The sequence below is a fragment of the Stegostoma tigrinum genome, chromosome 10 (assembly GCF_030684315.1).
Source record: "Stegostoma tigrinum isolate sSteTig4 chromosome 10, sSteTig4.hap1, whole genome shotgun sequence".
Taxonomy (NCBI): Eukaryota; Metazoa; Chordata; class Chondrichthyes; order Orectolobiformes; family Stegostomatidae; genus Stegostoma; species Stegostoma tigrinum.
In genome coordinates, this window is record NC_081363.1 from 43,909,329 (window position 1) to 43,922,122 (window position 12,794).

Consider the following 12,794-nt stretch of genomic DNA (forward strand, 5'->3'; position numbering starts at 1 on the left):
TCTTCTGTTAGAAGATCTTATAGTCTAGCATCACTGCGTGCCAACAGAAATCACTATTGCACAGTACCTCTGCCAGATCTTCAAAGCAGCTACCAACAAATGGGTGAGGGTTACTTTCATCTGTCATCTCAACAGTATCTTCCATTAATCCAAGTAGCTTCACAGTTAATTCATGAATATCTAAGATGTTGCTGAAGATTATTTCAATATCCTATCAGAAATCAGATAACAGACTTAACATCACTTGCAAATTTAGCCCTTATGTATAATATTATAGGATACATAATTGAAACAAAAACAACATGGATTGACTGTGAGGTAAAGAGGTGCATTTAGCTACATGGCTTTCCTTCTCAGGTCTTGACCTAATCATTCTCAAAAGGTAGTCACATGAAGAGGAAGAGTGGTTAAGTAGTTCCTATGATTTTTCTTTCATTGAAAAAGAAATTAGAAGAAATATCTGCTCAAAAAGGTGACAGTGGAATTTTCTATCTGAAATTTTCAGCCTTTTCAATCTCTCCATAACCTTGCCCTTCACTTTTTCCATTATCTCCTCCAACTCTCCAAAATATCAGGATTCTTCTAATTCTGGTCTACCGAGAATCCCAGCAGAAAAGCCCATTCCTTAACCACAAATTCCTGCCTTCCTCTTGGCAACTATCCAAGATTGTGTCAATCTTTTCATACATTTAGCGTCATATCTGAACCCAAGTTGAACTTTCAATGACACATTGTCACCATCACCAAGACTGCGTACTTCTACTTCTATCACATGACCCAGCTCTGTTCCTGCCTCAGCTGCCTATCTGCTACTGAACTTTTTGTCATCTCTGAGCTTGACTATTCCAATGCAGACCTGGCTAGGCTATGGCTACATCTAATCTCAAGGTTATCCAAAACTCTTGCTTATGCCCTAACTCTCAACACCCTGGTCTCCATTATTCCTGTACTCACTACCAAAACTTTATTCTCAATTCCCCCTTTTTAAAATTTTCATTGTTCTTTCCAGGTCCCTTCTCATTTCTGTAATATCCACCATAACATTCAGGTCTTTGAGATTCTCTAACTCCAGCCTCTCAGGGGAAATCTAACACTGGCAGGACTTTGGTCTCTATTCCTTCTTGCTAAGGCTCTAAGCTCAGAATTACCCTTTCTCAAAAGCTTTCTTCCTTTCACTCCTTAAAACCTCCTCAAAACAAGAGAGAATCTAACCATCACTCATTCAATTACATTGTGGTCACTGAATCTTCCAATGCCAATGTCATAGAGTTAGCATTGACGAGAAACTGAACCAAACAAGCCACACTGTGGCTACATGAGCAGGTCAGAGGCTAGGAATTCTTCAGGAAGTAACTTACTTCCCGATTCCCCAATGCATGTTTACCATCTACAAAGCACAAGTCAGGAGTGTGATGGAATACCATGCAATTGCCTGGAGGGGTGCATCTCCAGCAACAGTCAAGAAGCTCAACACGATCTAGGACAAAACAGCCAAATTAACTGGCACTCCATCCTGACGTTCGATATTGCCTCATTTGACCACCAATAGCAACAAAGATAAACAGCAGGAAGACAGCAAAACTGCTCTTACAGCACATTCCAAACCCTGATCTCTAGCACCCAAAAGGACAAGGGCTTTAGATGTTTGAAAACAGTACCACCTACAAATTCTCCAAGCTGTATGCCAAACTGATTTGGAAGTATATCACCATTCATTCACTGTTAATGTGTCAAACTTGTGTAGTTCAGTCCTGAAACAGCACTGTGCATATATCTACACCCAAAACGTTACAGCAGTTCAAAAATGCACTACATCATCTTCAAGGCAAATTAGCGGTGGCTAACAAATACTTGCCTAGTGAATAAGGCTGACAACCAATGAATAGAGAAAAAATGATGATCACAGTTGAACTTTGTGTGTGATGACTTAATTATAAAATATTAACATCATTTTCCCTGCAGTTTTCTTGAAATAACAAAGTGTGGAGCTGGATGAACACAGCAGGCCAAGCCTCAAATGACACTATTCAATTTGTCAGAAACAACCAGTTTTATAAGTTGCTACAAATTATCCTTAACATGAACTGAGAGAATTTAATGAATTTTAGTCAATGAAATAGCTTCTGGAACTTCACATGCAGCTATCAAACCATCATGTCTATAGGCACCCATTTTACCCTAACTCCCTTCCTGTTGTTCTGCAGCCAAGAGTCCTTCCTAAATGCAAGTGCATCTTAGGAGCACAAAAGCTGGCGTCTCGGGCCAAGGCCCTTCATCCGATGCTGAGAGAAATCAGAGGCCAGTGACTCTTCCTCAGAACTCAAACAGGTAAGAGCAAGTGATAAAGCTATTACTATGGACAAAGAATTGTACTGCAAAAGTTGGCAGAATTCCAGAGGAAACAAGGATGATATTTTGATTGCTTTTACCCAAGAATGTGTAAGAAGAAACAGCAAACGCTCTGACCATATTATTTCTAACAGTCTGGATACAGAAGTCATGGGTCAGGACCCTTCTTCAGAAATTTTTTTTTGTTTCTGGAGAAAGGTCCTGACCCAAAACATCAGCTTTCCTGCTCCTCTGATGCTACCTAGCCTGCTGCATTCATCCAGCTCCACACCTGGTTATCTCAGACTCCAGCATCGGCAGTTCCTACTGTCTCTACAAAAGTTATGCCAAGTGTCCTGGAGAGATATCACTTCCATTTAGGAAGGACTCTTGGCTGCAGAACAACAGGAAGAGAGTTAGGGTAAAATGGGTGCCTATAGACATGATGGTTTGACAACTGCGTGTGAAGTTCTAGATGCTATTTCATTGACTAAAATTCATTAAACTCTCTCAGTGCATGTGCAAGGATAATTTGTAGCAACTTATAAAACTGGTTGTTTCTGACAAATTGAATAGTGTCATTTGAGAAAACAAGACTATGCTTTGCTAAAGAAGATGCATTAAAAGTTGTGCCCAAGGGGTTTCAAAGGTCTTTTGATAAGATGAACGAGGATTAATTCAAAAAAGCATGACATGACACTTCATGGGTGAAAAAATAAACCAGAGGTAATATCCACTAAATGCTAAAACTTTAAAAGATTCACTTCAATTTGTGCAAAGAGCCTGAAAAATAGGACAGTAAAATCTGTAAAAAGAAATGATTTCAAATTGAAATAAGCACAAAAAAGTGCTATGTTAAACCCACATAAATTACATTTGTTGCGTTAAATCTTGAACAATACTTTATAAAATTTGTAAAAGCATGGAAATGCAGTAAGGCGATATGGAGGATAAGAGGCTTTAAATCGGAGACAAACTGGGCCTTTTTAATAAGAACTAAATAGGTGGTGAGAAAAATGAACAGGCATGCTCAAAATTGAGAGATCATAATATTATAGATCAAGAAAAAATTAATTTCGGGGATCATACCTAGTGACCACAGGATGAAATAAACGATGACATTACAATTACTGTTTGTTTCAAATCAGAGATTTGGTAACTCATGGCAACTATTGAAACCGGGGTGTAAGTTGAACCCTGGATAGATTTTAAGAAAGAAGTGAACAAATATATTTAGAAATTTTTTTTAAAAAAGAGTATGGAACTAAGTGAACAGATAAGCTAGTGCCAGCACAGTGAAATGATTTCCTTCTGTCTTCTTGGAAAATTCTGTGATTCCACATCAAATTTAAAACAACGCAGAAAATTTCAACAATGACACATGTAAAACATCTGACAATGTCATCTGGCACACCATGAGAATAAATCATGTAGAAATCTTAGCTTACGCCTGGTGTGTAGCACAGCAGATACAAACAGTACACACAACCAAATATATTAACAGAGATATTACATCAATGAACTTTCAAAATAGTGAACAGTTCTTTGCCTTACTCTTATTTCACACAGAAATTCTAAAATATAACAAAATTTAGTATGACATCTAATATTCAAATGCAAATGGCCTTTGACAAGATATCAGTATATTAAAAACTTACACGAGCAGTAAACAGCTTATTATTGGATGTAAATGGCTCTCTAAAGACTTTTAAAATCAGGTTCAATTCCCGTAGGTATTGCCTTTCCTCTGCAATTTCAGCTTTCACCAAGTCATAGTAGTGCTGTTCACCTGTGGAATGTGGTCCATCATCTCCCAATGAAGACAGACCAATGTCATCCTGGTCAAACATGTCCATAAGAACCTGAAAGGAAAAATCGAGCCCAGCACAGTGTTGTATACTTATGTTTAAAAAAGTTAAAAATACAACAAAATGCTTAAACATACACCCAAAGAATTAGATATTTACAGAATTTTGCAACAAAAAAATTAAAACACCAGAATATTGGGTGTGTGTGTTCAGGAATTACATAGGCACTCTAGAAGAAAAGACTGAAAGATAGCAAACTGATGACTCTAGAAGTCATCACTCTAGAAGCTACAGTAAAGAATGCTAGATATTAGTTGTGGGGGGAAATGCAGGCAATGTAATTCTTAAGTACATATGGATAGATTTTTACGTATTTAAAATCATGAAGAGATAAAAGGATAGTGTAGGAAAATGGTTGAGGTCAATCAGCCCATGATCTCAGTGAAGACAGTGTGCTGTGAGGGGTGAATGATCTATCCCTTCTTCAATTCATATGTTAATAGTCAGGTTTGGATTCATAACTAATATGCTTCATCTGCTAACCTACTAGAATTCTGACAAGTTTAACAGTTGATATTTCAAGTTAACCAACAAATAAAATGTATATGGTGAAAGCATTTGAGAAAACTCTAGTGGTGAGGTTGTAAAAGAAGGCCAAGATATAAATAGATTTAATGGCTAGATAGCAAACTAAAAAGACGAGGATGACAAATAGTGAAGACAGGTGTGCTAAACAGTGGATGATGATAGTAGTTCTGGCTTATGAGATGACATAACAGGATCTCTGTAACATATTTATAAAAGATAGAAGTGTGCCTTGATCTCAATGCAATAGATGCAAAACAAGCAAATGCAACGTACTTGATTCTGAGGAGGTAGACAGAAAAGTTAATAGAAACAATGATCAAAGGAACACTAATAATATGAAGACACACAAGAAAGAGACTGGAGGCTAGAATTGAGAAAAAAGTCACCTATCAGACAGCAAACTGTTCCATGCATCCTGCTAGGAATACAAGAAGCTCTGCAAAAATGATTCCTCCCCAGTGAGCAATGATGTCATAAAGATCACAATGTACCATGAAAGGCAATTGGAAACAAGACGGGCAAATGGGACTTCAGCTATTTGACCATATTCAATAATAAATGTAAACATGAAATAAATATAAGCATTTTTTTTGATCAGCTGTGTATTTAAGGCAGCCAAATGAGCTGTTCCCATAGCAACACAAGCAAAATGGGAAAACATAATTATTCCCTATAAAAACAGTTTCAAATACCTTATCTAGATAGTCATCAACAGCCTTCATGAATGTTTGTCTTATTATTCGTACACGAATGAATTTAAGAAGTTGGGACTGTTCTCCTTGGAGATAAGAAGGTTAAGACAATATGATTGAGGGTTGAAAATCATGAGTAGGCTGGATAAAACAGATTGGGGGAAGGTGTTACCACATACACAAGAGCAACAGAACACTGATTTCAAGTGATCTGTAAAAGAGCCAGGGGTAATCTGAGAAAAACAAAATCACTGAGTAGGTTACGGAACACACTGCCTGGAAGCGTGGTGCAGGTATGTTCAATTGAAGCATTCAAGAGGTTAGTAAGGTAAAAAAAAACATGAAAGGAAACAGGGAAAAAGCAGAAGATTGGCACTTGGTAATGATGCACATTTGAAGAGCTGATACAGGCATGATGGGTTGGATGGCCTCTTTCTGCTTCATAAGATGTATATGGTTCTGTGACATAATTTTCATTTTATAACACATTGCTTAGAACTCAAAAATTAATGTTATTTGAATAACTAAAAAATTTCAAAACTATACAGAGTTCTAATGATTTTCCCAGGCACATTACTTTCAGTAGGAAGTAATCTGTCCTTTTACTTTCTTTCCAACTTCACATTTGGAAAACTTTCAACTCCTATTGTAGCAAATGGTACTGCTGTCAAATATCTAGGTAAGTGCATAAACTCTGCAGAACACTGAAGCTACTCTATGCAGTAGTTTCACAGAATGGATTGCATATGTAAATAGAAATCAATTATCTAAAGCAACAAAGCAGCTTTTTAAAACTGATGAATTGGCCAGATACAATCAAAAAGGTGGTTTCAGGAGCTATATCAATTAAAAATGTCCCTAATTGAATGGTTGAAGATTATTTTTAAGCATAATATCTATACTACTTGTTTATTTATGGGTCCTAGCTGTATGCAGCTTTCAGTATCAACACCTCATAGACAGAATAAAATTGTCAGTTAGTAAAACTAGATATGTCGTACTAATTGTAGCATATTTAGAGATAACAAAACTTTTAAAAATATTCCAGTGTATTTAATCACCTAAAAATCCCTATTGATCTTACTGAAAATGAAAACAAATTGACTCTAAAAATATTGAGAAAAAGAAAGTTACAACTTTCAGAATTCGGATAGCAAATTAATGCTCACCTTATCTGCACACATTGACACTTTAATGTCCTGTTGTGAAATTTCATAGTGTCGAATATTGCCCACATAGTTTCCAGCCAGTTTCAAAATGTCAGCTGAAATGTATTCCAGCACAGCCACGATGTAAAGAGAAACATGATAATCTGCTTTATAACCTAGCACATCCTGTAAGTGAAGGACGTTAGAGAAAATGTAAACAAAGCAAAAAATTGATAGCTGAAAATTGATTTAAAAATGCGAGAGTCGTTAAACCAAGAAAATAAGGAAGTGTCTAACAAAAGACAATGAGCAGAATCTTCCCAGGTATTGAATGAAGTGGGAACTGGCAAGAAAGTTGGGAGATCAACAATAAAGGAGTTTCCTGCGATTGTGTGCAAAATGTACCGTTTTCCAATCAAGTGTTGAACAGTAAGTCAAGATGCTGACTACTGAGTAGTGAGATGCCTATTAGCCTACATTAACATCTTCATATCACATCTTGCTTCACTGATTTACAGTTTCCTGCTCTCCCACCTGCCACAAAGATTCTAAATATCGGTAAGTCCCAACATGAAAGTCAAGAGCAGTGACCTGGTGGCTCCAGCTCCCTGCTTGCTCCACCAGCCCTCCGTCAGTCACCAACATCTCAGAACAAACTCCAAGGCAACGGCTGCACATATCCCTGTCCAGCAGGAGCTCCAGGTCCCCACAGGCAAAGCAGGATACCAAGGTTCCCCTGTTTAACATGTTCAAGAGAACTAAAAGAAAATATGCAGGGTGGCCGTGGACTGACCTGGTGCACACTCAGTTTTAAAGATGATGTCGGAGCCAAGAATCCCTCAATGTCCTAGCAATGGCTAATACCTCCACACACGGTGAGTAGGAGAATACAATGAGCTGGATGCCAATAAGGTCACAGTGAATAGAACAAGACAGAGGGTGGTAGTTGATGGGAAATGTTCATCCTGGAGACCAGTTACTAGTGGGGTACCACAAGGGTTGGTGTTGGCTCCACTGCTGTTTGTCATTTTTATAAATGACCTGGATGAGGACGTAGGAGGATGGGTTAGTCAATTTGCAGACGACACTAAGGTCGGTGGAGTTGTGGATAGTGACAAAGGATGCTGTAGGTTGCAGAGAGACATAGATAAGCTGCAGAGCTGGGCTGAGAGGTGGCAAATGGAGTTTAATGCAGACAAGTGTGAGGTGATGCACTTTGGTAGGAGTAACCGGAATGCAAAGTACTGGGCTCATGGTAAGATTCTTGGTAATGGAGATGAGCAGAGAGATCTCGGCGTCCGTGTACACAGATCCTCGAAAGTTGCCACCCAGGTTGACAGGGCTGTTAAGAAGGCATACAGTGTTTCAGCTTTTATTCATAGAGGGATCGAGTTCCAGAACCAAGAGGTTATGGTGAAGCTGTACAAAACTCTGGTGCGGCCGCACTTGGAGTATGGTGTACAGTTCTGGTCACCGCATTATAAGAAGGATGTGGAAGCTTTGGAAAGGGTGCAGAGGAGATCTAATAGGATGTTGCCTGGTATGGAGGGAAGGTCTTACGAGGAAAGGCTGAGGGGCTTGAGGCTGTTTTCATTAGAGAGAAGAAGGTTGAGAGGTGACTTAATTGAAACATATAAAATAATCAGAGGGTTAGATAGGGTGGATAGGGAGACCCTTTTTCCTAGGATGGTGACGGCGAGCACGAGGGGGCATAGCTTTAAATTGAGTGGTGAAAGATATAGGACAGATGTCAAAGGTGGTTTCTTTACTCAGTAGTAAGGGAATGGAACGCTTTGCCTGCAACGGTAGTAGATTCGCCAACTTTACGTACATTTAAGTCGTCATTGGACAAGCATACGGACATACATGGAATAGTGTAGGTTAGATGGGCTTGCGATCGGTATGACAGGTCGGTACAACATCGAGGGCCGAAGGGCCTGTACTGTGCTGTAATGTTCTATGTTCTATTTTGGGAACAATATGAAGGGCTTTAGAGTCAAGAAAAAGGTTTATAAGCATTTATGATACCGTCACACTAACGCAATGAATTTGTCAGTGCAGTCACATATTCATTGCTATAATTGTGACTTTATCATAAATACCTTAATATGCACACACCTTAAAAGTCATTTTTGGAATAATTAAGTCACTGACAATTCTGGTTCTTATTGCCTGTCTGTACTGCATGCAAAGAACAGATTTCTGTGATGCTTAACCGTCCTCTTTTACACTGAAAGAAAGCTTCCTTGACACTGTCCCCATCAAAACTGTTAGGACAAACTCAGTACAGGGTTAGATATGGAGTAAAGCTCCCCAACACTTTTTAACTAAAAGTAAAGCTACCTCTACAATGTCCCGACAAAATAATTCCAAGACAGAGACAGCGCAAGGTTAGGTACAGAGTAAAAGGTCCACATCGCTTTTTCTTAAATGCAGTACTAGGACATCATAAGATCTTAAGTCACTGGAGCCAAGCAGTGCATTCAGAGTCCACTCCACCATTCAATTAGGTCGTGGCTGATCTGATGATTCTCAATGCCACCTTCCTGCCTTTTTCCATAACCTTTACTGATTAAAGATCAGTCCATCTCAACCTTGAACACACTTAACCACAAAGCCTCAACAGCCCTCTCTGGAAAACAATTCCCACAGATCTACCACCCTCAGAGATGGAATTCTTCCACATCTCCATTTTAAATGAGTAACCCTTTCTCTGAGATTATGCTCTCCACAATCTGCCTTCATAGGACAATCCCTCCATGCAAGGATCAACCTAGTGAAACCTTCTCTGGAACTACTTCCAATGCATGTACACCTTTCCTTAGATAAAAGAAACAAAGCTGTTCATAATATTTAAAATGTGGTCCAACTGGTACCTTGTATAGTTCGAGGAAATATTCTCTGGTTTTATACACTATTCCCTTTGTAATGATGGCCATCCACTTGCCTTCACTTTACATGCTGAACTTGTTTGCTAAATTCTCATGATTTATGCACAGGAACTCCCAGATCCCTCAATACTGCAGTTTTCTGCAATCCTTCTCCATTTAAATAATGATCAGCTCCTCTATTCTTGGCCAATGCACATAATTTCATATTTTTCCCCACATTATATTCTGTCTGCCAAATTTTTCTCCCCCCACTCACCCAACCTGTGTGTATCCCTCTGTCATCACCTCCACACCAGGGAGAGATAAATTCTGCCTATTTCACATTCACATCCACCTATTTACATTTACATATACTTTCCAAGGAGTGAAACAATATTGGATTATGAGATTTAATTTATGTTTAGCAGGATTAAAGTAATTTCCACTTGATGAAGCATTACATGGCTCCAGAAATATTCCAGAAATGCAGTAGTGTGCAAACCATAGTAAATGTTTAAGCAATACTTTAAAGTACAATTACTTCTCAATTGTATAAACATAGGTTAAAAACAAACTTGCACCTTTAATAAAGGATGTATTTTATCCACTGGTAAAAGAAGAGGATTCCTCCTTCTACGTTTCTCAATAGCAGACTGTGCATCAGCAATAGCCCATTTGTCAATTGGGTGTGGGAAAGATTTCTGAACACGTTCCTAAGAGGAAAACGGAAATAAATGTACAATCTTGAACATATGAAAAATGTCAATTTAAAACAGTAATCACAAAACAAGCTCTCCCACTAACAACCACCTTTAAAAATTTTCAACTCTTACACTGTTGCATTAAATTCCAATATTTCTATGTCAAAAATTGGTAAAATGTCCATATTCTTGACAACTAGATTACATATCACTAATTTAGGAATGCTACTTTGATAAATATAAACAAATTATAGCATTAAGTTTTAATATAGGTCATTTGTATTTTATAGAAGTCCATCAGCTAAACTAACCGTTGAAATTCTAGCTAACCATACCTCAACTTACCAGAATTTTGGCTGAATGGCCTGCTTGCAATGTCGTCTTTTTATTCCGTTTATCTTACGGGTTGCTGCTCATCAATGTGAACAAATCATCATCCCAGGGAAAACTAAAATGTATGTGCATCCTATTTGTTTTTATTCTTTTGCTTAATATATTGCATCATAATTGAGCAAAATTTCATGAACTTATATTTCCACTGTTTTGGCAATAAATATAAGTGGCAACTAAGATTAAATTAATTCTGTCTATTAATACTTTTATAAAATCATTAATTAGTTAACATACTCACATTATGGGTAAAATTGACTTTGGAAGTATTCGTGATGTTGAACTGAATAACAAATCATTCGGGAACAGGGACTCTCAACCTTTCTGATTCTGAGACCCCATTCTCAAGTTATCAGATCCTATTTCCATCCTCAATTCAGGAACCATGAACTGGGACTGAGCCACAGTCGCATTCGTGTACGTGGTTGGTATACTCTCAAGCTCTCAGCTCTCACCAGCCCCCTCACTCTTGCTATAGCCTCTTGATACCCAAACCCACTTCATACAACCACTTCACTTCCAAACCACACCCCATGCCTCTTCTGAATCACTTAAATTACTTCCATGCATATTCCATGTCTTCAATCTCACAATGGTACACAATTAAACTCTGTTCTGTTAAGAGTTAAACATTAGCTGATTTTATGGTCTCATTTTTGTAGCAGACTGGACACGATTGGTAATGGCAAGTACCATTTTTCTGTAGCACCTACTCATAGGATGAGGTTTCTAAATATGGCATTTTGTAAAATGTTGACGTGGAGTACCCTTGAAATCATCTTTTTATTCATTCACACGACGAGGGAGTCACTGGTGAGGCCAGCATTTCTTGTCTGTCTCTAATTGCCTAGAGGGCAGTTCAGAGTCAACCACATTGTTGTGGATCTGAACTCACATGTAGGCTAGACCAGGTGAGGATGGCAGTTTTCCTCCCTGAAGGACATTACTGAATCAGAAGGGTTTTTACAACAATTAATAATGGATTCAGGGTCATCATTAGGCTATTAATTCCATACTTTTATTGAATACAAATACCACCATCTCTGTTAAGAGGATTCCAAACCAGGCCCCCACTTTTATGAAAACCATATGTATTTATGGAAGATAATGACCTGATTACAATCCTATTTATAGCATCATGGCCTTCAAGGTAATGTTTCCCATGCTGATGCACCACTGTGCAGGAGATGTAAGCACAGTAGACTTAAGATAATGTGGTGACTAGTACGGAGGTTACTTCAACTCAAGAGTGTCTGCATCTGGAATGCCTGCCTCACCTCCCACCTCCTTGACCATGATTCTTTGCCAAGAAGTCGAAGGCAAGAAGCCAATATCATGACTGACTGAAATTAATTAGCACAGCACAGAATATGCATTGAACCAATAGTTCCTTTCTTCAAATGCCAGCATATTTATCAAGACAACCTTCAGGAAGCTGCCTTTATGTTCTTTGTTTTGCTGTGGGCTCAAAGCTGTAAGTAAGATCTCCTGTTCTCCTACCCAGTTGAAGAATTCCTAGAAGCATGGCATTCCAACCAGAACTCCAGCAACAAACACATTGATCTGGAGCCAATCTACCATCCTCTGAGAAAAAGAACAGGAAATGACATCACCAACCCAAGGAAACCTAAACAGATAAGTAGAAAGCGGGACATAACACCAGCACTTCATCGGAGGCTCACTGATGATGTTACCTAGAATGGTGACGAAACATCTGAAAACTAACCTTCCAGCTCAGCAAGCAAACTCACATCCAGCACCTCAACCTGAGCTACAAATCTTCTCAAAACTCGCTACCAGTTGAACTAAATTAATCTAGTCTTGTGATTTTAAGTAATTGAAGTCTCAGCTTACTTTTTTTTTGTTTTCAGTTCTTCTTTCAACTCGTCCTCAGTATCCCAGGACATTGAGAGAAGTTAGGGACAAAATTGCAGGAATATTTGTATCATCTATAACTACAGGTAATATGCCAGAGGACTGGAGGACAGGTAATGTTCTGCCGTTATTTAAGGAAGTGATTCTGAAAGATAGGATTTACATGCATTTGGATAAGTAAGGGCTGATAAGGGATAGTCAGAATGGTTTTGTGTGAGGGAAATCATGTTCAAACTTGATTGAGTTTTTTAATGAAATAACCAGAAAGATTGATGAAGGCAGAATAGCAGACATCGTCTGCAAGGGCTTTAAGTATATCCTTTGGTAGACCAGTTAATAAAGTTAGATCACATGGTGAGCTTGCCAGTTGGATATAAAATTGGCTTGCTGGTAG

At 38.4% G+C, this 12,794-nt stretch overlaps 1 protein-coding gene across 3 annotated transcripts in view; it reads right to left on the bottom strand.

Moving 5' to 3' along the window:
- Positions 1-12,794, bottom strand: part of sos2 (son of sevenless homolog 2 (Drosophila)) — an 87,670-nt gene that overhangs the window by 47,240 nt on the left and 27,636 nt on the right. For all 3 annotated transcript variants that reach the window (XM_048537405.2, XM_048537404.2, XM_048537403.2), the window contains exons 3-6: positions 10,016-10,147; positions 6,586-6,750; positions 3,987-4,190; positions 68-211 (exon numbers count right to left, since the gene is read on the bottom strand). In XM_048537405.2, coding sequence (XP_048393362.1) covers positions 68-211; positions 3,987-4,190; positions 6,586-6,750; positions 10,016-10,147 — 645 coding nt within the window. The remainder of the gene's footprint in view (positions 1-67; positions 212-3,986; positions 4,191-6,585; positions 6,751-10,015; positions 10,148-12,794) is intronic.